The sequence below is a fragment of the Opisthocomus hoazin genome, chromosome 2 (genome assembly GCF_030867145.1).
Source record: "Opisthocomus hoazin isolate bOpiHoa1 chromosome 2, bOpiHoa1.hap1, whole genome shotgun sequence".
NCBI classification, from domain to species: Eukaryota; Metazoa; Chordata; class Aves; order Opisthocomiformes; family Opisthocomidae; genus Opisthocomus; species Opisthocomus hoazin.
Window position 1 is genome coordinate 98555329 of NC_134415.1, and position 26417 is coordinate 98581745.

The following is a 26417-nucleotide window of genomic DNA, read 5'->3' on the forward strand; positions in this document are numbered from 1 at the left end:
CTGGAACACTCTTCTAAAAGATGGTCCTAAGGTTGTCCCTAGGTATTTTTCTCTCAGCAAGTGAATGGCGATCTCCTTCTACCAATGCTCTGGGTAAGGTCTCACTGACAAGTGTCTATTCTAGTCTCTTTACTTCTGAAGCAGACTGGTGGTCATGTTTTCTTCCTCTCTAAGAACTCTTCAGCTAGTAGGCTGCAGCGTATTCAATTCCATACAGCAGGAACTAAAATAGCTTTAGATTTTTTTTTTCTAGAAATATGGCATCTGAATACTTGAGATACCCTCCTCTTTCCTGCGCCTCTCCCCTGCGCCTCTCCCCACCCCCCCCCCCCCCATGCTGTAGGTGAGGAGAGATTTTGAAGATCTGCTTTTGGTTCTAAGCACAGAAAGGGAAATTTAGTCTTTCTATTCATAATTATTTAACCCTATTTTCAACATGCATCATTCTCTGCTCTTGATAATGTATAATAATATATATATCTGATGTCTATGATATGAAACACACTTATTTTTTTGCCTAAAATACTTCAGAATTTTTTATCTTGCAAGTCTTTCTTGTTATACAGCAACAAGATCATGAACAAGATGTAATGATTCTGAATCAACATTTGCTTTGCATGTGTGCATTGAAACTTCACTTATTTTCCATTATTTGCTTTTCTGACACAAGACAAAAATTCTTGTAAAACAGAACAATTATAATCGCATTCTGACAAGTCTAATTTATATACTACATTGCCACAAAAGAATACCTAAGAAAAAGCAGGATGGCTATACAAACCTACTAATATGTTTTAGAAACTCTGCAAGAACTAGAACACCATACTATTAAAACTCCAAATACATATTCAGTAGGTGTGTTTTTAAAGAAGACTTTATAAATATGCAAATTTTAAATAAACAAATACAAAATAAAATGCACTAAGAAACTGATATGTAGACAAAGTTTTATTTACACCATACAACATTTTAAATATTTTATACACAGCTGCAGCAGAGAAAGCTACTCTGAGCTTTCTAGAGAAAACTGCAATAATAAAGATGTGAAATATATTATTCATATAAAAGTGAGATTATTACTTTATTGCATTTAAAGCAATGAAGAATGTAGCTCAACAGACATTCATTTAATGACAAAAACTTTGCTTTTATATTATAAAGTAAAAAGTGTAGTAATGGCCAAACAGACTGTTATAAACTTTAAAAACTGCATAAATATATACATTGTGCTTCATGGTGAAGTTTTTTGAAAACTAAACCAAATGAAGCTGTTACAACATGAATCGTTGCTTGAGGTTTATCTATAAAGATTACCTTACAAATCCATTCCACGGGTACTTACAACACACGATGGTAAGAATTGTACACCTGGTTCTCCACTAGCCGCACTAGTGGGAATATACTGTACGAAAAAACCACTGACATTTGGCAGAGGAAGAGCCTGACATAAAGTAGTCGCAATGTTCAGACAGGAGTGCCAGGATTCCCAAAGTCTCTTTATTGTCAGTGCAATGAAATATTTTTGTTTTGCTTTTGTTTTGCTCAGTTTCTTTTTGTTTTTGTTAAACTTCTGTTTGAAAGTCACCTTCTTGCACGTCTAAAGGCAAGTTCAGACACTTCTCCCATTCTGCTGGTCTGAGTTCTAAAGCATCTTTTGCCTCTGTGTCTAATACGTTTATCGTTGTATAGTGTTGGTAGTCACCTGTGGTTTTGAAACTGTCCCATGGAGCCTTGCTCGGCGCCGAGTTCTCCTGAAGATCAAAGAAAGAAGAGTTAAAACCAAGGATGAAATAACGTGTTTTCCATTCATAAGGCGGATCGCTAACGTGCTCTCATGAGACACAGAAGCCAGAGAGGGGAAAATGGCTTTGCAGGGAGCCAGGCTGGCGGGTATTCAGCACCGTTGTGACTCTTTCTCTGTGAACAATCAACACTTTGGCAGGCTCCTCACCTGAGCTGCCAGCTAAGCCCTTTCTTTCACAAGAACAAATGTACATGAGGAATGGCTGAGTGATCCAGTACCAATAGTCATCTTTTTAACAGCAATTGTGTAGAAAAGTGGGAGAAGAATAGGGAAGGTAATTGAGAACAGCTTGCTGCCTGAAATATGGAGTGGTTTGAAACAAAGATTGCCAGCTGGATTTTAAATTGGGGTAGGTGCATGACAGAACCATGCAAAGCTACTCCTTGAAAATGCTGTGAGAGCCACCTTGCTTTACAGGCTCATGAGCTCATGCATATTAAGATTAACAGGCTGAAAGCTGGTTATTTTCTACTGAACAAAATTTTTGAATGCTAACTTTTACAGAGTAAAAGACATTATGGACGAAGACCAATTTAATTAGTGATTTCTGCTGTAACATATTGGGTGCGACTTAGTTGCCAAAACCTAACATTTCTCCACCATTTTAGATGCCTTTGGATTTTCTGCCTGATCTCCAGCTATCTTTCATGAGAGCTGCAGGTCTCCCCTGAGACTTGTGTCATCACTGCCTGTACCGTGCAATAGACTAAGGCACCTGAGGCTGTCTAAAATAGCCTGAGATGCCTATATTTAGGTACCTGGATCACTCTCTGACTGTCTTACAGATAGACCATTCCTCTAGGCAGCTTGTATTAGCAGACCTTTCAAAAACATTGCGCTGATGAGAAACAGAGTAAACACAACGCTTCCACTGAGATTCCCTTTGAGATTTTGAATTAATTCAAGCTTTACATGGACAGCAAATCTCAAACAGGGAGTCTAATGCAAACTTTACATGTCAGCAAATCTCAGAAGGGGGAGTGAGCGAGAACTGAGTGCAGAATAACACATATCACAGCTAAAGGTTCATCAAAGAATCAGGGCCAAATTTCTGCTGGATTAAGATGATGTAAATGGTGTAAATCCATTGGCCTCACATCTGCTTAATACCTCTTCTTCATGTCTGAGAGCAGCTCTTCTGAAAAAGTTATAGAATACAATGATTCTAGCTCAATTCCATTTAATATACAATTTTCACATCATAAAAAATCTATATAAAATTATTACTAATCATAATATTACTGCTAACAAATATGTCACACTAAATATGCTGTTTCAATTAGGCAGAATCAACTGTTTCCTTGATTTTATTATCAGATGTAGTCAGGGTGTTATGCATGTGTGTATAAATTTGAATTATGATGATAGCAGAGTCAACTCAGCATGATTTAATTTTTGCTTTTCCCATGGTAGATACTTATAAACTTATTATGGAAAAGACACGGCATTACAGAGACCCTGTGTGCTTTCTAGACTGTCTCACATATAGGTGAATCTAGCTGGACTTGTCTGTAGTAAAAAATTTAATAACTGCTTGCCCAGCTAGAGGAAAAGCCCTATTGACCAAATTGCATTATTGAGCTGCTTTCACTGTATAAAGTCCTTTAGACTTGGGAGACGAACACAGATTTGAAATCTGTTCCCTACAGTTCAATTACTTGTCATGTATGATGACGTCAGTGAGTTAGTTTTTGTCTAGTTGTAATAGTTAATGAGTCTCATCATAGATTATTTACTGAAAATATCTTTGGTTCTAATTTCTGAGGCTATCTAAAGGCAGTGCAGAGTGAAGTCTTCTTGGGAAATAACACTGAATTCAAAGGACTCTTGTGTCGTTGTTGTTATTAAGGATCCATCATATTTTAAATATCTAAGTAGGAAAACTTACCATACTGCCTGATTTTGGTACATCCCGAAATCTGTCCAGTGTCTGGAATTTCTGATTTAACTCTTGAAACAATTCCATATGCCTCTTTCTTGTATGCATGACCTTCTGCAAAATGGAACATAATTGCTTACATTTATAATTGAATCTGGGCTTTTTTAAGAGAAGCATTATTTTCCTCAATATAATAAAGTAAATTGAATTTGGCAGGGACATCTTTTCCCTATAGACTTGACCAATGGAAGGGAATTGCGCTGAGCCTTCTCTCTGCTCTGTTTAATGTTCTTCCCATGTACAAGAGACTGTTTTTACCCCACATTTATTGAGTTGCTGAAATCAAGGGACACTGTTTTTCTGCTAGTCTAGAAGTATTTTGAAAGTGATGACAACTTCTCAGAAGGATATCTCTTGCACATTAGGAATATTTTCTAGAATTTCTGTTTTCAGCATGCATGCTAATATTTCAATTTCTATGGGGGTGTGACAGCAGTTTGTAATGGTCCTTATAGGAATAATTTTTAGGAGAACACTTAATTTAGAAATCCTGGCCCAAAATGGAAAAGCCTCAAATGTTATATCTTTTTAATTAGACATCTTTTTGTCATTGAGGTCATCATAAAATGCAGTTGAAATGGCATTCATATTGAGAAAAATAGGCATAGTTTTTCAATTTTAGAATCATAGAATCAGAAAAATGGTTTGGGTTGGAAGGGACCTTTAAAGGTCATCTAGTCCAACCCCCTGCAATAAGCAGGGACATATTCAACTAGATCAGGTTGCTCAGAGACTCGTCCAATGTGACACTGGCAATTTTACTTGTTTTCTTATTTCATGTATTGGGCAATTGGAAACCACCCTCCCTCTAGCCCATGCACAAGGCAGTCATCCACAAAAACTAATTATATGGCACTCCTGTGCAAGAGGTGGAGACCCCAAAGAGCCCCCACACTTGGAGTAGAGCCTTGGCCATGTATCTCCCCTGGCAGCTACATGGAGTGAAGCCTGTTTTCAAGCCTAGACTGTCAAACCTATGGTCTGCGTTGTTTCCAAACAAATTCACATTCAGCTATGGGTTCAGACCAGCCTGCGGAGCAAAGCCGAAGTCTTCTTACTGTTCAACCAATCTCATAGTTCTGTGGTCTGGGTGGACAGGGGGGACGGAGGATGCTTCACCTCAGTCCAGCAGCAGATGGGCTCAGCTTGGCTTTTCTTAAGCTTTTGTAACTGTTTGAACTTGAGTTACAGTCAGGGCAGCAGCCTATAATGTTGACGCAAAAGGTACAGGACACCAGCCTCTGTGCATGTCCATTAATGGTCAAACCTGATTTTTCCTGGCCTTGTAAGCGACGAACCCTGCAAACCTACGTACGCAGTGGCTGAGTGCGACCCATCCCAGCAAGGAACACTTCTGCCAGGTCTGGGTTAGTACCTTTTAAAATGGAGTGGCAGTAGCTGACTCTCAAATAATGCTTTACCAATACCAATTTTATCTTCCACTTGCTTTCTGTGTTCATAAGTTTCATGAAATGTGGCTACTCTCTTGATCATGCATTTCTACTGCTATGCTGTAATAACCATATTATCCTTCATAAAGATACACTGTAGGTTCAGAACTGGTTTCACTTCTGAGAACAGAAAATTGGCAACATTTTTCACAAAAGAGACATGAGATACAGCAAGCAATTAAAGACCTATTAACTTAACATGAGTTGTGGGGTGAGTAAGGGAAACAATTTTGCAGGATTTGGTGATGAACTCCTTGCAAAATGTATTTAACTAGAGATAGCTGATCTAAATTTATGAGGGGAGTTTCACTTAAGTAACTTCCTAGGGATTCTTTTAAGCTATTGCTTAAACGTGGTAGACAGGGATATGTAGCAAGTTTCATATACATAGAATTTAAAAAAGAAAGGTTCTGCCTCAATAATTATCATTGACTGAAATAAGGAGACATGCTCACAGGAATGAAACAGATTTGGTCGGTTAAAATATTGGCTCTGAAAGCCGGAAATAGCATATGACTGCGAAACAAGTATCTCCAGCTGGAAACTTTAATAGAAGGCTAGGAATATAGAGAATGCTACTTTCTGATATTTTTCTGAATTGTGTATCCAAGAATTCGTTAAATAGCACACATGAATAATGCAAATATCTTAGTTCATTACATTATTCCTGAGGAGAAGCAGGTGGGAGGAGAAATTAAACATTTGCAGTGGGAAGTCTGCCAGAAAAAAGGCTTTAAATTTTATTCTTAATAGCAGAACGACTGGTATGCATATGTACCTATCTTTTAATTGCTTTGTGTTTTCCTGGCTTCTATTCCATAATTCCTACCCACTGACAGCCGCCCCTCCCCACTGCATATCTGAACTGAAGGTGCAGTAACTTAAATTTTCAACTTTGATTCTTCTTTTCTAGGCTTCTTTTAAATTCCTTGTTAGAAAGCACAATCTTATCTTCTTTCTAGAAAATATGGTCTGTTGGGTAACTCTCTTTTATGAAAAAAAAACCCCACTAAGTATTTGTGGGGGTTTAATCTGTTTTCCCTATTAAACAGGCAATGTGAAAAACACAGCTTTATCGATCTTAAAAATACACAAGTTTTATCAATGCAGAGCTGGAGATCTTGACCCATATATACTAGGGTGATTGTAGAAGCATCTGGACCTGAACAGGATGGAAAACGAGCTTCTCAAGCTGCCCTTTGAAAGCATACCGTCTTCAGGTGCAGCTGGGGATTTGCCCATTAATGCCGCATCCCCTCCAGAAGCACCTCAGTTAGCACCAGGCTACAGACATGCAACTTCTTGTGCTCTTTCCTGCAGGCTCCATAAATCTCGTGCCCCACACCCTAAAGGGGGTCAGACTGAACAGACTCCCCTTCCACGTTTCTACCCTCACTAGCAGGTAACATCAAGTGTGTGTTTTGAAAAGACTAAGCTTTACTCTGAAGAGCATCTACTCTCAGAAGAGGATTCAGTGTGGATGGTTACCATCAAGATGGGAAGGACTTCAAACATTACTTGGTATCCAGCTCCCTTTTTTATTTACGACAGGGTTTAGCTGAACTCTAGCTCAAGCACAAACATAGTCATGAAGATTTGTGGTCAATCTTACAAATAACAGTAGTAGTAACAATAATAATAATAGTAGTAGTAATAATAATAATAATAATGTTATTCAATTTGCCTTGGTGATTGTCTATATTGCCACAGGGAAAAATGCTCTCTCTCAAATATTGTACAAAACAGCTAAGTGGAAAGAACAGATGGGGGAATGCCTTCCCAGCCCTACAATAGAAACCTGCTGTGTTTTCAAGATGTTATAGGTATGATCAGTTGCCAAACTTAGGAATGGGAAAGGATTTTTCAGTGCAAGCATATTTTTATTCACCTTTGAGAGATGTCTTCAGGTTAGTGAGAGAATAATTTTGAACTTTTCTCTGAGTTTGTAATGTTGTTTTAATGAATAGCTATCACAGATGAAATTCTGAAAGAATGCTGCTCCAGCAATTAATGATCAGTTTAGTATCATTGCATGTGAGAGTCTACTGCTCTGTGGAAAGAAAAGAAGACATTCTGCTATTCATACTTGTCTTCTATATCCTTTCTCACCCTTATGGGTGGAACTCAAAAAGAGCCGGAGATTACTTGAATCCTGGGGATCAGGGTAATAAGGCACTTTTCTGAATTATTTAGCATAAATGTTATTACCAGAGTAGATCCAATGAATGCCCCATAAAAAGGGGAGTGGGGTGGATGGCTGGGAAAATCCGTGAGTCAGACCCTCTCATAGAATTTAAAGGTAATTTTGATCTGGAAACCTAAAACGTGTGTCATTAATACTGTTTATCTCTCCTTTATGTTTTTGTAAGTGTCAGTGAATTCCCTCCTGGGAATTTCCACAGCATCTTTATTTCTGTTCAACATAATTAGAATGAAATTATTTGATTTGACAGCTAAGTATTAGCGCTGAGCCTTCATGAAAAAGCTACCTGTCCAGCTTTGGGGGAAAACAGAACATAATGACTGGAGCTGGAGGGCACTTAGCTGGGGTTACCCCAGCCAGCAGCAGCAAGGATCCGGAACTCCCAGATCTATGAATTTTGGTCATGTTTTGGATACAGTACTGCATGAATGAGTCTAAACTAATCCTTAGTAATAGTAAGAAAAGAGCTGTAAAGCTGTTCCATGTTGACTGTTCATTTTAGCAAACTTCAAAGTTTAAATAGATTAGTCAGTGTTTTGCAAACTCTAATAGTGGACAGTCTATTATATAGCAGCAATATTTTCTGCTGACAAACTAAACTCAGTATGTTACAGTCTGTCTTCTTTTTTCTGTGTAAAGGGATAATTTAAAAATGCAATGGTAAACTATTTAAAAATGGAAAACAAGATATGGGTGGCCCAGCTCTTGCGAGACTCCTCTCTAAGATCTATGATAAGGGCTGGTCAATTTGGATGTCATTTTTTTTCTCTGCCCCTTTCCTTTGACTGGAACCATAAGCTTTCTACACAGAACAGTCGCGGGACTTTTGTTATTTATAGTCCATTTGCAAAGGCTCTTAAAATTACACCTGTATTTCTGCATATATTGGATATAACAGAGACAGAGATTATTTTATGGCATTGAATACAGTCATGGTCTGCCTGTGTTCACACCACACAGCAGCTGGCTTTGAGTTTCAGCTGTGGCTCTCAGAAAAAAAATTGCTTTTCATGTGTTTGTTTTTACTTCAGATTGTCTATATTAAGGTGAGTGTTGCATTGCAGCCCACTAGCACAGTCTTTTTTCTTTTTTTTAAACAACGAAACTGTTACTCTACTGTAGTAGGTCAAACATGTCCAAGACCATTCTCTGGCACCATCTAGCATGGAATGTTCATGAGTGCTATGAAATTCGCTTAGTCTCCAGAATAAGAATTCTACAACCAAATTGCCTATTGTGAATGGTACCCAGGTTGCAGTGGTTCTCTAAGGACATTTCAAGAACTGTTTGGAGACACAAGGGTGATCCAGACTGAAATAGTAATGGTCATTCTAAAAATAGGAATAGGCACCCAGGAATATTCCCCCTACTGTCTTTAGTAAGATAGGCATAGCCTGAGGGTTTATCTTGTATGGATACAGAGAGACACGTGTGAGAGGTTGAGGGTGTAGAGACTGCTGGGAGTGTTCCAAGCAAAAGGACAGAGGGATCCAAGCTTGACACAGTCTTGTCCATACTGTGTATTTAGCATTTGTTTTCCTCAGAACCACATCCATAGCATTTGTTATCTTCAGAACTGTGGAAGGATGTTGTCTCAAGAGTGCCATCTTGCACTGGTCGCAGACAAAGAAGAGGAAGTGTTAAATGCTTAAGTACTATGGACAATCACTCTAGCTCGACCTCACCTCCAGGCTCTGTTCTGTTTTGCAGTCAAGCTGCTTTGAGGTATCAGAATAGCAGTGTTTTGGCCACACAACACTAACTTAATTCCCTTCTTCAATATGCCTTGCTAAGCGAAGGAATCTAGGTGGCTATTTGAACATTTTACGGCTTTTTTATTTTGCTTTACCTTGGGTAGACAGCCATGCTGTGTGTAAGAACACAGGAAAGCCCACAGACTTACTCAGAGAAACCATAAAAGAGGGAGATGAGATGGCATTACTATGAGTCAGTACTTTTAAAACACAGCAGCAACTGGCAGTGTATCGTTGCCACGCTCGCTTTCTCAGCAGTCACTCCCAATGGCCCCATCCTTCCCATTTAATAAATAAATAGCCTTTCTTGCATTATAATCATATTTCTAAAAATATTAGGCCATGGAGCAACAATGCTGCACAGAAGACAAGAAAAGGTGTAAGCATCTTAAATACACTATGTGAGTCAAAAGAAAATCTGTAATGGGAGGCCTGATTCTTGAAAGCAGAAAGTGTACAGCATTGTTGGTGTTTATTTGGTGCTGGATTATGCTCTCCTGAGTGGTAAGAAGAATGTTTTAGCATCTGTTGCCACAGAGAATGATCTCATTGTGAATGGCATGATATTCCTACCTTTCAATAAAGAACAGTAAAATGCAGAATTCTTTATATCATTATAATTACAAAACTTCCATTCCTATTATTTGCATTTAATTTTAGAGTTGCTTATTTGTCAGAATTTGTTATTGATTCATGTTCTTTTTCCTCCTTTCTAGGCATTTATCCTAAAGCAAATTTAGGATAATATTTTAATATTATTTTCCTTAAACTTGCCATGAATCTTTGTCTGGTGCTTTATTTGAGATGCTACATGACTGCTTAGGGTAGCTATAGTCTCTGGGGGAAAATAACATAAGAGATTAAAGTGTGATCTTAAACTACCAATAAACCACAACTGGACATGGAAGGTCGGCATTTCAGCCAAAGCAGGTCATGAAAACAAACCCTTCTCTCATTGCAAGGCTTCTGTGACCACTGCTATGGCTGCATTTTGCTAGTTCTGCCTGTTTCTTTTCTATGCACTAGAATCAGAAATCTGAGAGTACATGTGCTGTGCTTACACCCAAATTGATAATAAAAAATGCTTTTTTTTTGCACATGCAAACATAGAGGGTTTTTTTTAAAGTTATGGTTGATGTATAGTGATCACTGGATGTTAAAGTTTAGCCTGAGATCTGTAAGTTCCATGCAAATGTTGTGATTGTTCAACTTCTCTGTATACACATGTAATGAATTATATCAAATTATTAACATACATGAACAGACCACCCGTGCAAAATCCCCACATACATAAATTATTAACATCTCTTTGCAAGCTAATTGCTGTATTGCTTCTGGTAGAGAGCAGAGAAAATCCTCGAATAAACAAAACTCTAAGAGATTTAATAATACTGACTGAGATGATAGAACAAAATGGTCATTAACTTACACAACTAAACCTTCTCATTCAATGGGGTTTAGTTCTGAAATTTTGGATATCCAACCTAAAGAACCTTACATGAACTTGTTTTTTTTATGTAGCATGTGATCTGTAAGCTTTGGCAACTGCAGCACTTTGTCGTTCAAAATCTGACACATTCATAATCACTATTTGGATGTGAAACTCCTATGCCAATAAATTAGAATTGACGAAAGAGAGAACAAATGATTGAGAATCTCTTGAACAAAGCAACCTTCCCTAACAACATTGCCTATCCTACAGAAGTGTCTCACTTTTTCCATAGATAGGTAGCCAGCAAAACATAATAAAATAAACAAAGAAGAAAAACAGATGAAAATGAAGAGGCATAGAATTTAAAAACTGAAACCATGATGGTTAATATTGCAATATGACAGTTTGATCCCAGAATATTTAACAAACAAGTTGCACCAAAGTAGTTTTAATTAATTGCTCACGATGTTTTGTACAGTACCAATTGAACAACCCTACGACATCTACTATGTCAGAAGGCTAAAATCTGCTAAATGAACACTTCACATTTACTTTTAGGAAAATACTTTTAATAATCAGGAATAATTCAGTAAAACTTACTTCAAAGTCAAGGTCCGAATAACGTGATTTTCTTCTCTATTAAGCAGTAAAAAGAAAGAAAAAAGAGGTTGTATTAACAAGGGGACTATTTACCAGATCGTATTAATGAGTCTAAATAACATTCTTGTTTTCCTATCAGATATATATTAGGTATTCTGTGAGAGGTTGTAGATTTTATCTCGATAATTTAATGCATGACTTTTCATGCAGGTTATTAGACTGGTATTATATTCTCCTCTCTGATATAAGCCAGACTGCATTTCACCGGGAAGTGTAATGTGCATGTTATTTTCATGCAATTGAGCCTGTATAAAATATGTCTATTTCTGTACTGTCTGTGATATTTGCAAATTATTATCATGTTTATACTTTTTACACAGCTATCTATGTGTATCTATGGTTTAGATTTGTATAAGTATACAGAAATTTCTTCTTTCCTACATCAGGCTTACATTGGTACAACTCCATTGAGTTTGATGGAATAACTCATAGCAAAATCAAGCCAAAGCCATGTATACTTTCCATAGCTTCAGCTTGTTTGTTTGCAGCTGACAATCTGGATGGAGAAAGCAATGATTTTGTTTTACACTTATGACAAATCTGATTCAAAGCATCTGATTTAAAGCAAGAATAATTTACTAGTGCAGTAACTGCTTGTACACAATGCAACAGCATGATTGCTTAGATATATCACAAATAATTTTGCACAGAATTTTTTATAGATTCTAAACAATTATAAAGTCAAATTATATTAGAAAGAAGCAGAAATATTACAAAAAAGAGATAAAAATATCTTTTTTTCTCCTAAGGTTGGAAATTGAATGGCTTGCAATAGACTAAAAAGATGTAGAGAAAATGGTGGAAAGAGCTGAAAAAAAGAGTGCAAAGAACATGTGAATGGAAAGAAAAGATACATTCTCATTCTGGAAGGAGGGGGTAAAGAAAGGGAAAGTACCCCAAGAAAAAAAAAAGACTTGCTGCTACAATTTAACCCTAATTTTTGTGGTAGGATAGGATGGCTTTAAATCATGGTAAATGAACCTTTTCAAATTGCACCTAATTTCTGCAGTGAGATACAAATCAAATCCATTAAGTCAAGATGAATAATGTTACTGACTTCATTAGACTTTGATTTTATTTGGTTTAGCAAACATGCAGGTTTTAGAAGGCTGTTTTGGTTTTTTACAATTGAAAGACATAATTTTACAAGTCTTTCAGTTGTAGAAAGTGGAAAATGTTTGGTCTCTGCGCCCTTCATAATACTACTTTGTGACATATTGTCTGGTTTTGTAGTAAAATTTTGATTCTCCAATCCACAATAATATAAAGAAGATCACTGTAGCACTGTCAGCACAGTCTGATGCCTAAAGATCTGGGAGGCTGTATAAAATAACAGTCCGTAATATACTTAAAACAACCACCACCACCAAGATTTGGAGAAGCTATCTTTAATCAGCCAAGCTTGATTTAACCTAGCACACTTTAAAAACGGTATTTTAAAATAAATTAAACAATCCTGCAAAAGTAAGTTATCATGAAAACATGGAAATAAAAAAGGTCTTGGAGGTAAGAAAAATATAAGGACATTATGTGCAAATATTTAAAGTAGCTAAGTTTTTATTTCTCACTCATATTAAGGGGGCCATGGTACAAGTGTACCTTTGACATAGGCCTTCATCATTCCACAGTAAATCAGCACCTGAAGAAATCTATGTATTTCTAATGAAGAAGGATCTATTTTTAAGGTTCAATTAAAGCAGATTTACCACTGTAAAGGCTCTGTGGTTACAAAAGAAGAAATACATACAGCAGACAATGAGATGAAGTTTACAGTTGTAGCTTTGAAAAATGCTTGAAAAAGCTATTTTTAAGCTACAGTTTAGTAATAAACCTGATATCATCGAACCATCTGACTGACAACCCTAAGCAACAACATCAAAAATTTAGGAAGAAATGCATAGTGTGCTAAATGCTGTGATTTATAAAATTGGCGCATTTGTATTTTGTGTTAAGTCTGCTTGACCAGTAAAAATATTCCTGGCATAGCTGGATTATTAGATTTTGCTGCCAGACAACTCTATCGCTGTTTACATGGTAGAAAGGCATAGCTAACAGATTGCAATATATTTAACTGTCATATTGTCAGAAAAAGGTAACTGCCAATTTTGCTGTTGGATCACGCTAGTTGTGACCAAACACGTCATACCACAGATTTATCTCAGTCAGAATTTTTCTAGGGCTTAAAAAGAATCTATCATAAACACATTTATTTTGAACTTATATAGTAAAGAAGATCTGTTCTGTGCTTGTTCTTCAGTTTTTTCCCTGGCTGCGTATGGTGAAATACAGCACAAGTCAGCGCCTGCTCTCCTTACACATAAAAAGTATGTAAAAAAACGTATGTTCGGCCACAGGTCCGAACAGTAGCAGTGAAGTTCTGCAAGTTTCTGAAAAACAAAAGGTGCTGGTCATGAATGTGATCCTGCACCACTGAAAGTCACCTGCAATCTTGTCACTGACAGCACTAGGTACAAGATCGGGTCCTTCTGGCTACTACGTCATTGTCCTGAAATGACTGCAGTGTTCTTGAGAGCAAGAACATATTCAGGAGTATGAAGTCACCGCGAATCTTGATTTATGAGGAAGGAAGTTTTCCTGTGGTCACAGTTGGAAGTTGTCATTTTACTAAGTTCTTCTCCTAGTTTCTGTATGATATACAACAAGCTTAAAACATGCAAATAAACACTTCAGTTGTGATTGTATATATACTTTTTTTCTTAAATGAAGTTTACTTGTTGCGTCTATTTTGGCTGAGAAAAATGGGATTTTCCACACATACCTAAATGCTTTCAGAAATCAACCATCTGGCTCATACTACAATTTAAATTTATGAAAGCCAGCAGCTGAGTGAAGTGGAGTAAGGGGAAAAAAGACCTCTTGAATCAAATGAGCTGCTGAATTGGTCACACCAGTATGTGTCTTTTCAAAAAGCTATTCCTTTTAACCACCTGCAAAACTGATAATTATTTTAACCAATAAAAAAATTAGACTGGAAGCTGATTTTTTTTTCAAAGATCAGTTGGAGATCTGCTTGAGTATTAGTGTTTGTAGAATATAAATAACCAATGACTGTGAAGGATGATAGTTTGCCTCATCTAGTATTCTAGTATTCTGTATTTGAGCAGGTTCTGTAGTGATACCTCACGAATGATATAGAGAAGGGCAAGTATAAAGTGACATTTCTGCTGTAATACGCTCCCTAGCTCTTCAGTAGTTTAGGAATTTCCTTGTGAGACGCTTAGTCTGCTGACCTTAATAACACTTTTTTACATTATTCCATTAGTCTAATCATGTTTTAGAATTATTCGTAATTTTGACATCCAAAATGTGCTGAGGCAGTGAATTCCACAATTTAAATATTCATAATATGACACAGGAAGTCATGTTGTTTATCCGTTTCCATTTAATTTGATGTTTCTGGTTTTTATGTTGTAGGAAATACGAAGAATCTTTCCCCATTCACTACTCAGTCATCTGTTCTCCAAACTGAAGAGCCCTAATGCTGGAGACCTGCAAGGGGAACTAATAAAGGGACTGCATAAAAAGCTGCAGGTGCATGAAATTCTTCTGTGTCAGGGAGTCAGCTAGGATAATTCTGAAAAAGCTAAGGGATATGGTAAGTAGTGAACTGCCATATATACACAATTACAAATGCTACAAAACCAGGTCAAGTCTCCATTTAAACAGGCAAGGGTGTGAATAACCCCTTCTGAACAACTCCAGTGAGCTGCATTCGTGCTCTACACTGACATAAGCCAAATCGTGCCTTAAACTGGGGAAATTTCAGAGAAGAGCAGCAAAAATTACTTTTGAAGAGTTAATAACACTGGATCAAGAGGAAAGGATAAAAGAGTGATAGAGCTTGTTTAATCTTTAGCTCTGGAAGAGGCAAACACAGAATCTTGTTCAGAAATCTTAGAAGGATATAAACACTGACAAACAAAGCTGGTGTGAGAAAAATCTGTAAAGGTGTAATTCAGAAAAAAAAGAAAAAAATAAAGGAAATTTTGGAGATGCTTTTGGGAATAAATAAAGTTTATATAACTATGAAATAATCTGCTAAAGGAAACAGTGGAAACCCTTCACTCCAGTCTTGAAAGTGAATTTTGACTATGTATTAGAGAAATACACTGTAGAAAATGTTCTTGCATTGATTGAAGAGATGACCTGACAAGGTTTTTTCCATCTCTGATTTCTACAGCTTTTTGATCTTAACTGATAAAATCCATTCCACAGCACGCACTCCTCCCCCCACCCCATCCCCTCTTCATGCCAGGACCAAAGTGAAAATCTGTGAAAAGAGGTCTGCATTAGTAATTTATTTTAAATCAATTTTACTTTGTGCTAATCGTGCATAGCTTCTCTGTGTAATTCCAGAGCAAATTTAAACTCTGCTCACTGAGGGACATAAATAGAATTCTGAAGAACAATTTCCGTACACCATCATGCACTAATCCGCTGGCACCAGGAAAGAGCTGGTCTCACTAAATGACTAATAAAATCCCTCCCCATGTCTGTAAAATGATAAATGCCTGTTTTTCTCCTTATTCTAGTCTGCATTACACCACTACCCAATTAATTATGTGAGATACTTCTGAAGATATATTGCATTGTGCAAACTATGACTGAAACCATGGATATCATGTTATAGTGAGGGCTATAACCCTGCTTCCATTAATATAAAGCCTTATTATCAGCAGTTTATAATTCACTCTGAGATTAGATTTGACATACAAGATCTTAGGCTGTGGAGGATTTTTCCCCTGAACAAAATTAAAGGAAAATGTTTTTTGGCCCTCAGAGATATGAAAGTGTAATGTGGATAGACGGTTTTGATTTAAAATGCCTTTTGTGTGCGTGTAATCAAAAAAACCTCAGAGTTTCTGAATAGAAGATTATGTTGGCTATTAGTTCATAATATGAGCTAGACATAAAGCAAGTAAATTTACATGAAAAAGTGGATTAGCTCTTTAATGTGGGAATTTTAAGTCTTTAAAATATACTAGCAAGTTTAGTACATCGACACACAGCATAAACACAATATCAGAGATCTCAGTTTAAAACTGCTTTTGCAATTTTTTCTGGTTTACTGCTCCCTGTTTTTTATAGGGTAACCTGCATATATATTTACTCAATCAACCAAAACCACTTGTTTTGTGTTTCTGAATGTTTTTAGGTAAAATGTAGCATTTCTTCAATGGACAAGCACTTGAAAATATGTTTCTTAAGGACCATATGCAGTTAAGATAGCTGCTTGTAAGTGTGAAAGCTAATACAAAGTTTGAAAGCTACCCTTCATAAAACTGACTAAAATTTTGGTTCTTTACATTTTCAGTTACTAGAATCAACTCTGCCTAATTCTACCCCTACTCCTGTACAGTAACCTAAAAATAAGTTGCATTGATTTCTGAAGTCAGAGGAATCTGAGACCTACTCACTCAAGGGAAAGAAAGAGAGGGTTGTTATAGGGCTAGACTTCATTTCACTGAGAGTCGCAAAACTGGCAGGAACTGTCTCCACAGCTTACCGAAGAATGAAGTGAAGAATGGGAGGGAGAGAAATCTGAGAAATAGAATGCCTGAAAATAAATGCAATGTGGAAACATGATACAGAGGAAATTCCTGTGGTGCTTGTCTCTCCATTTTTGTTCTTTTTCTCTCTCTTTTTTACTTCTCATATCATAAATCAAGATGACTTCACACCATTTTGCTTTTGTTTCATGTGATGCTCTGGTTTTATTGACAAGATTGACTGTTTTAACTGCATATTTCTTCTCTCCTTCCATGTTTTTAACTGCATATTTCTTCTCTCCTTCCATGTTCCTGCTCCTTTCCTGATGCCTTTATTTCATTCTTCCTAACATTTTCATTTTAATCTTTGTCTCCACTTCTGCAATCTCTTCCTTTTTTTCAGCATGTTCGCCTTTCTTTTCTCTGCTCTTTATCTATACTTTTAGTTTGCACTTCATTGTCTTTAGTGGATCAGTTTATTTTCTCAGCTGTAAGAGTTTTTCCTTCCTATAGTCCTACATCAGTGATCTGCCAAAGAGCTCTGGAGTCGACTTTCTTTGAATGTGTTAAGAGCTCTCATGAATGAATACAGAAGGATTATTTTGGTCACACACGCAACTTCCCTTCTAAAGGCTTTATGTCTTTCTCCACACAAAGATCTCATAGCAGAAACTGAGACAGAAAAATAAAGAAGGAAGATAAGAGCCTGGAAAGAGAATTCCATTCCTTTACATGACAAACAGTTTGGGAAGTCCTCTTCTTCCTGTTCCTATAAAGCAGATGCTCTTTTTTCTCTCTAATAAATGTTTCTATTGTCTGTCTTTGCATGCCCTTCCTTTTATAATAGTTAAAAGTCTTTCACTCTTTCAGCTCTTTTCCATTTCTGCTCACACTACACTAACCACAGTTCCCGTGAAAGAACACATCATTCTTCTTCCACAAAGGTAAAGATGCAAGTGTCCTCGCCTAGTCAGGCAGTAGGCATCTACTCCCTCTTGCATTTATTTTCCACAATAAAAAGACTTACTTATCCTTGAGATATGTTTCTCAGATCAGCTTCTTCCTTTGCATTTAAACCTCCTAACCTTTCCTTGCATCTAAGTGGCTGGGAATGCACTACTTCACTTCAAAGTAATTTCATTTTAATGAGCACACCACTCTGAGTGTACATTTTCAAAACAAAAACCATTCCAAAAGAGTGTATCGAGAGTGCTTTCTTCATTAAAATCAAAACACTTTGAACTGAAGGAGCACACTCCAAGACGTTTTGATGCCAAGGTAGTGAAGCCAGTTTTAATCCATGCATATAAGGGATGTGCAGGAGATTAGCCAGATCTTCAATTACTCTTCCTAAGAAACTCTGTAATGTACTAATATGCCTGCCTGTGCCGATGATCACTGTTGGGTACATACCAAATAAAATAAAAAATCACTCACTTGCACATCGCAAATCTGCAGATCCTTAAATTTATACTAATTTGGGCAATACTTGTATGTAAATATTGTGGCATTCACAGACAATCTTTTGAAAGCTGAAATTCTTCCGTTCATAATAAAGCACTTGATTGTTCCCAACCACGCATTTTCTTGAGAAAAAATATGTAGATATAAAAACGAGAAGAAAGTTTGTGACACACTGTAGGATTCATCTGACTAGGACATCAATGTTTTTGATGTTTTTATCTGAACTACTCATTCTGGCTTCCTCTATGGCACCTGAAGAGAGACACTTTCACAGAGGGCATGTGATTTACTTTGTCCTGAAGCAGATGTGTAAAAGTGGCCTGAAAGTGCCTATTTCTTTCCACTGACTCTAAAGGGCAGACAAATGTGGAAAGCTCTTTTGCTGTATCAGAGGGAGAATGCCTACATTTAGATATCTAATGGTAGGGGTGATGGATCCTCTCTGCAGGGTGAAAGTCAGGACATACGTACTTGTGCTGATAACATAGTTGTGCTCCAAAACATCCATCTCCAATGATCATAATGAATACAAAGTCTAAATAAAAGAGAACACGAAAAAGACCTGGCATTTTAGCCTTCACTTTTAATAGCTTTGTTTTTTTGGCTGTTTACCTCTGTCTACACTTTTTAACTATTTGAATGGACACACATTTTTCTAAGGGCTGATTGTTTCTTGGAATGTGCACAATACAAAAAATAATTGATGTAATGAACTTAGGAAGGTGAAGATGTTACTCAAAAGATAAATTTTCCAAACGAATTGAATTCCTTGAATGATAATGTGTATATTTTTGCAAACTGGTTTCTTGAAACACAATACTCTAGTGTTTCACTAGTAAGATGGAAATGAAATTTAAAAGAAATACTTTTATTTTACGATGTGAAAAAACTTGGAGTTTATATTTTCCAAGGTATCGTCAAGTTCTGCTGGTTCAGTTTTGTGGCTGCATAGACTAGCATCTACTGTAAAATGAATAGACAAAAAAGAACATACCACAATATATTGTATTTTACTGGGTGTACAGTTGCAAACATTTATGCCTGCAGTGTTTTTGTGGTTAGAGATGTTTGTGGGTTCATAATTACACTTCTGACATTAGAAGCTGGGTTGGATCTTGGCTGAAAATGCGTCACTGGACATCTTCAGGCATTCTGATAAGATGACAAATTCTCTAACTGTTGCATAAGCTATTTCCATTATTATGTTCTTAATAATTACTGACCTTAAATTTAAAAAAAAGGAAGAATTGTGTTAACACAGGTCACAACTGCCTATGTGTGTTTTACTTACATGGTAGTTGATAATTAGTGTCTAACTACACTATAAAAATAATGGTAGTATGCTAATTCCAGAGAAAGCACCTGGAAGCATAAAGTGGAAAACAGGAGAGGAACCCAGCTCCTTGTACTGTGTAGGACACAAAAAAGGAGTCCTTCACTGCCTGTCTTGGGACAACTCTGTTTCTTAGAGAAGTGAAAGGCAAACCACCCCATATAGCAGAAATCCATGTGCTTTTATGTTGGACTTCGGGTGGGAAGCAGTACGAGCTGATAGGAGAAGGAGGCTTCCTGCTGCTCAGGATCTTCTCCTTTAGAGACGGTCTAGTCATGCTCTGTCTGGAAGAATGTGGACAGAATTATCTTGAATGTCCTGCTGCAGGTTTTTTTGGCTCCATAATGTCTGGAAAAGTCTTGTCTTTTGTAAAGCCTTGAAATCTTCTAAAATTCTATTGTACTGGACATCAAAAATATTTTGAAAATATTCTGTTGCCCTCCCTTTTTTATTTTGTTTATGGCAGCAATAAAAGTTAATCCAGCAGGTCAGTTCTAGACAATAGCATTTTGGGACACTACTTCAGCCCTTGCTTCTTACACACTGCATACATAAAATCACAGTCACATTCTTTATCTGGCTGGATCTGCGTATCTGGGTTTCTTCTGTACACAATTTGTTTCATGTTCCTATCTTCAATTCATTGCAGCACATCCTTATCAAAAGATAATGCTTTATAATCAAGTAGTGTTGAGAACCACAAAGGTAGACACAAAAGCCAAATTAGTTCCTTTCATTTCTGAGCTGCCCTAATATCTGTTTTTTTTCCTAATACATGGAATTGTGATGGGTTCAGTTAGGTTTAGTAATGTAACTCTTTGTAGCTTTTTGGACCAAAACCAGCTTTCTAAACCTAACATGTCTACCAAGTTAGATGGGACTAAATATTTACTACCATATTTTATTAAATTTTACTATATTTTCTACTACTCACTTGGTAGTCTCTTCTGACCATAAAAACGATACACATAACGATGGTTCAGATTGGGTGGCTATATCTCATTTTAGAGATAAACTCAAAATATGGTACAAAAACAGTTAAAAAATTAACCCTAAAGGAGTAGCACAATATGCTTACAGAATTTCAGGCACATTTTCCAAAGTGCCCTCAGGCATTGGAACTCTTTGTAAGAGGGAGTAATTATTGTTTCAATTTTTACAATTTAACTAAGGTCTCCTTTTTTTAGGTCTCCTAGATGGCCTTTGTCTCCGATGGAAAGAAAGAAGCATCACCAGAGAGCCATTTAGACCTCAGGTGAAGTGAATGGTATGGTGGAAGGTATGTCTTTTTTCTCAAGGAACTGTGAACCTTCCCTAGATATTTCACCCATATGCCTAATATTAACCAGGCTGGATTTGAGTCTCTGTATCTGACAAAAAGTATCTGAAAGACAATATTGTTGATAGGTAGGAGAGGACACTACTGGAAGCAGACTTAAGCTATCCTGCTTCTGGGGTTGCATTAAATTGAAGAACTTCTGTGCACCACCTAGGATCTATCAACTAATATACCTGAGCTGAGGGCAGTAACTTCTTTAATGATGAGCATTGAGTGGGCAAGCACTTACACTATCTTTTAGACTTAATTCTTAAAAATTATCCAGGGATTATACGTATTCATTTGAACAACAAACAAAAAGTGGACACTATTTGGTAACTTGCAAAGCCCCACACTTCATTTTTCAATTAATTTTTTCAGTTAAATTATGTCTTGTGAAAACCTATGATACTACACACGCAATGTAAACAGCAAGGGAAATATTTCACTTTCAGGGCTTGTCAAGGCATCTCTTGAAAAGAAACAAAGTTCTGTTCTTCTGCCCAAACTCGCCGGTCGATACACACATAAAACTTCAATCCACTTTAAAAGAAATATCCAAAAGTACCCCCTCTTCTGTGAATTATGGGCTACAATCCCATGTCTAACAATTGAAAAATCAGGTAAAGTTACTGGTTCCCTACACAGATGGGTCCGAACGTAGAGTGAAAGCTAATGGCTTCAAGTTTACACACACAGTAGAATTTTTCTCCATCTGTAACTGCTTTCAGAAAATGACAAAGTACCATATTTTTCTCATTTGTCTTTTCCTTTCCCACCAAATGCTGCATTTCATAACATTTGACATGCTGGTCAAATGTATTTCCAGTTCTTATGGAGATCCATGAATGAAATTAACTCCACCTCACTGGTGGTTTTGCGTAAGTAAAAGCTTAATAGGAATGGCAGTATTTGACACTTGGGTCTTAAGGAATGATGTAAATAGTTTTCACTTTCATAGTTTTGTATCCTACAGACAGATTGTAGTATGAACTGAATCCCTTTTAGAGGCTTTCCAGTTCACTTTTGCAATCTGACTAGAATCTAGGATACTCCACATGATTGCACATATCAGTTGTACCAATGCCTGCATACACATGCAAACAAAACTAAATCAGTACATGGTGAAATATTGGATGGAAGAATCCAAGATTTACACTAGTGAGAGCAGAATCAGACTAGCATATCTGAGACAGATATGATTGTCAGCAATAAAATGGCAAATATTTTCAACTGCATGTGCTTGCAGGTAGGGTCAGTGATAATCACTCATATCTTGCAGGAATAGTTTTTCTTCTCATAGAAATTTAGTATTTTCCAGTGGACTTTACCAGGTAGGTCACGAAATCCTTTGCAGTCGTGTGCAATGCTGTTTCCAGAACTATACAGTTTCATACAGACTGGCTCTGAAACTTTAATCTTGTTTTCTAGATACAAACACTTCTGATAATAAGAGGAATATGAACAGCAGTGTATGATCCCAAACAATAATTTATACTGAAATTAAAACATTAGTTTCACCCCTTAGACACAAGACACAATTTGTTGCCTTATCGTATAATTAGAACAACAGAGCATGCAATTTGTTTATGCACCACTGACCTCTAAAGAGCTCATTGATATTGTGGATCCAGTTTCACTTCTTGATAATCCTGCATTGTCATCCAACTCCGAGGCAATAAAATTCTTCACTGCTGTGCGGGGCTCAAACGGTAAACTCTGCATATGTTCTTGGGTGGGAAGATGCTGGTCTAAATTTATATTGAATTGGTCCATTACAGAGGGATTCATATTGAACTCTGGATTAACTTTGTAGTGCAAAAGCCTTTCATGAGGCAACGTATCCATGCCTATATTCATTTTGCTCTCATCTTTCAGTGATGGCTGGGTATTTACTGAACCCCGGGGCATGACTATATAGTCACTTTCTATCATCCTTTCTTGAGGATGGACTATGTCCATGTCTGCACCTCTCAAATTATCGTCAGTGCATAAATACACAGTCCTCCGCAGCTCACTGTTGTCTTTTTTCAAGCACTGGTTGGCCAGTTCGCTCATACTCATTGGCATGTGGAGACCTGTTGGTTGCTGGATGATGACTTTGGAGATGATATTTCCAGGCAGGGTAGAATAGCTCATTCCTTCAGGGTTTGGTCCCTTCTCCTCTTCTTCATCGTTCAGTGAAATTCTAGAAAGTGTTCCTGTTATAGTAGCTGCTCTGCAAGGTCCAATGTCTTTATGCAGAACTGTGGATCAGAGAACAGAATTCTTACAACACAAAACCATGTCTGCCTAACACTGCTTTTTTCTTGTGGCTTTATTTAGCAGTGCTCTCTTCACCAGCGTATCTTCTTAACTCTTTTTCTATCCATTTAATAAATTTATTTTATAAATACTGTTTTGGGAAGGTTTAGGTTTTTTAAAAAAATCAACATCTCTTAATCTACTGTATGTAACTGACACAGATCTCTGATTAAGCTTCAGTCACTTACAGAAATTAAAAACACTTCTTCATTTATTCCTACTGCCTTACATAGATCTTAGGTGACCTACAGCTTAAGCAAAAGCTTGCCATGTGGAACTCAATTAAGGGTTTTCCAAAAAAATAGACTATGACATCTGTACTGCCGTTATTAACTCCACATAACCTCCAGGAGAATGTCAAACAGATTGTAAGATAGAATCATTTTTTCAATTCATTGTAATGGTCTACCGTAAGTTTATAACTATGAACAAATGTTCCTGATCTGTTCCTGTTCATCGACTTTTTAAAACTATTCTGTGTTAAATTATTTTTTTAAATAAAAGTGACAAAAAAGTAACAACATTGGGAAGAAATTCCATTGGAAAGATATTTTTTGGCATCTGAAAAGGTTATAAATAAGATAAATATGTCTTATAAAACAGTCATAATCAGCTTTTGGTGTAGCCCTAGGCCTTCCTGGTCGAGCTTGTAGCGACACCCAGCAGTTTTTTGTTGGGGTACGGTCCACATGTAGAAGTTATTAATCCTGTCAAGGAATATGAAATTTCCCAGAGCACTGAAGGATGCATTCAAAAGCAAAGCATCTATTCAATCACAATTATTGATCTTAAAAAATAACTATAAATCTATGACTCAACATTTAGAAGGAAAGAAAAAAGACAGTAAGAAAAAAATTAAAGTAACCAATTACTGGGCTTATTCCAGCTGGGTACAAGTATTTTCTTGTCCCAGTAGAAAATATTTTAATTCACACCAGTGCTAGTTTTTGTGATAAAATCCAACTCAAGGCCTGAGACAGTAAGATAACTAGAAGTATCTCAAGTGTTACATTTACATCCCTTCTGGTAGCCTGAGGGTTCTGATGACCCAGATCCCTCAGTACCTGTCAGCTCACTGCCATGCTCCATAGCACACAGCTCAAAAGGCATCCCATTCTGCCACCTCACACAAAACTGCCTCTCATTTTTCCATTGTGAAAAGAACAATTTGCCTTTAAACAACAGCGCACAAACATCCGACTTCAGTGTGGCTACTTCACTGCTTCCAGTCACACTTCTTAAGACACTTCAACCAGTGACCTATTCTTAAATCTTTCATTAAAAGAAACTGAGTTTAAATGTTTATCTAGTAAACGCTGTTCATAACTGTATTCGAAGTTCATCTCGTTAATGATGCCCCTGACAAGGCTCTCTGTACTGCAGAGCTATGTTGGCAAAGGTAAGAAGTATGAGCTACATGGACCACTGCTGGATTTTTTTCTGCATTGGATGGTGACGGAAATGCATTTGTGTTACAATGTACTGTCCTGCTGCCTTTAAAATACATGTGCATATTAAAACTAATCTGTAGGGAAGAACTATTACCATATTGCAAGAAACAGAACTGGCAGTTTTTTGAAGGTGAATGACTGGAAACTCAAACTTTACCTTCATGAGATCAGCCTTCTTGGCTCCCCATATAGCCAGCAAAGTGAGACAGTGTCCTCCAGGTGGGTGATGCAGAACAGCTAAGTCAGACTTCTGCCCTGGCTCACCCTGTGAAGGACACCCTCTCTCTCTTTCTTTCCCTCTTCATTGAAAACAACAGGTGTCTAGGCAGGATTGCCTCGCTAGGTAAAACTGTCCTTTGGGCATGTCTCCTAGGTTAAAAATTTCTATAGGGTTTAAAGGACCGTTTACTTTACATTGTGATTATTTAAGCAATGTTTTCAAATAAATTGCTTAAAATGTGTTTTTTTCTCATATGTGGAAACAGACATACCTGGTTCATTAAAGATCACATTACTGAAACATCTTAAAAAACCCAGCTTTTTCCAATAACGTGGAATCAAATTTCATTTTCCTGATACCATGTTGCTTAAGCTACTGTTGATTTCACTTAGAGCCCTAAAACACTTGCCGTCTTTAAAACTAAACCAATTGATTCATCCTTCCTACACATAGCTTTTAAGATATGCTATAATAATTTTTTTTTCCTATAGAAAAATAACTGTTTCACATTTGCTCGTTTACTAGGGAAAGGAAAATTTTGTAAGACTGACATTCTTTCCAAAACCATTTGCCTCTAATAGACAATCTTACCTTTGGCTGCTTCCCAACTGTTGAATTCTAGTAAAAGGCTTTTGTAAGAAAATGAAATAAATGTATTCATACAGTGGCATCAAATTTTTTGTTTACAATTTTAAATATGTGTTGTTAAAAATCAAACCCTGATGTTTTTCTGGTTTTCACTTCACAAGGAACTGGTACAGGACTTCTTTTTGTTGCCTAAATACTCTCACAGTGTTCTTACCTGACCGACAAGCAATGTCCACGTCCTTTTCAAAATCAGTCTGTAACAAGAAACATGAAATGGGACCACCATTATTAATTGAAAACTGAACCACAATACCTTTTTCCAACTAGCGCTTCCAAAATGTCCTACTTACAGAGTCTCTTAAAAGTGGTTTCTTGTTGCTGAGAAGGTGAAGTGTATTGTTTTACAACAGCAGAACTTTACAAAGTTTCCTAAAGTATAACTGGGTGGTTTTCAAAGTATGCTGCCTGACCAGAAAAAATAAAATAAAATAGGTGGAAGTAGAGTATATAATTTTAATAAAACGATACAGTGTATAGGGTTTTTATGTATATGGAAGAGTAACTTCTACGTCTTATGGATGGATCATATTTAAGGAAGCTTTTCATAGTAATTTTACAAACAGAAGTATGGAAAACAGCCTGCAATACAATTTACTGTGAATAAGTCTAATCCAATTAGTCCACCCTGTCTGAAACTTCCTTAATTTTTTATGAGGTGGTTATTTGTTATATAATATTCTGTCTGTACTTGCTACTAATGTAATAATTTAAATTTTGTCCTCCATGAAAACAACTATTATTTATTTCATTGGGCAAAAACAGTTTGTAAGAGCAAAGAATGAATTTTAACAGTTGAAAATGTAAGGACACTTTTCCCAGTTATGCAAAACTATTTATCCTGCTATAGAATTTGAGTATTTTTAAATGATATTTTTATTTCCACAAAATATTACTACATGAAAAATGTTTAATAAATTAACCTCCTT

At 36.7% G+C, this 26417-nt stretch overlaps 1 protein-coding gene across 8 annotated transcripts in view; it reads right to left on the bottom strand.

The window, feature by feature from the left end:
- Window positions 1-943: 943 nt before the first annotated feature.
- ADGRB3 (adhesion G protein-coupled receptor B3) overlaps window positions 944-26417 on the bottom strand; it is a 474460-nt gene continuing 448986 nt past the window's right edge. For all 8 annotated transcript variants that reach the window (XM_075414589.1, XM_075414591.1, XM_075414590.1 and 5 more), the window contains 5 exons: window positions 25646-25685; window positions 22471-23114; window positions 11184-11219; window positions 3693-3797; window positions 944-1751 (listed from right to left, as the gene is read on the bottom strand). In XM_075414589.1, the coding sequence (XP_075270704.1) occupies window positions 1563-1751; window positions 3693-3797; window positions 11184-11219; window positions 22471-23114; window positions 25646-25685 (1014 nt within the window). In that variant the 3' untranslated portion in view covers window positions 944-1562. The remainder of the gene's footprint in view (window positions 1752-3692; window positions 3798-11183; window positions 11220-22470; window positions 23115-25645; window positions 25686-26417) is intronic.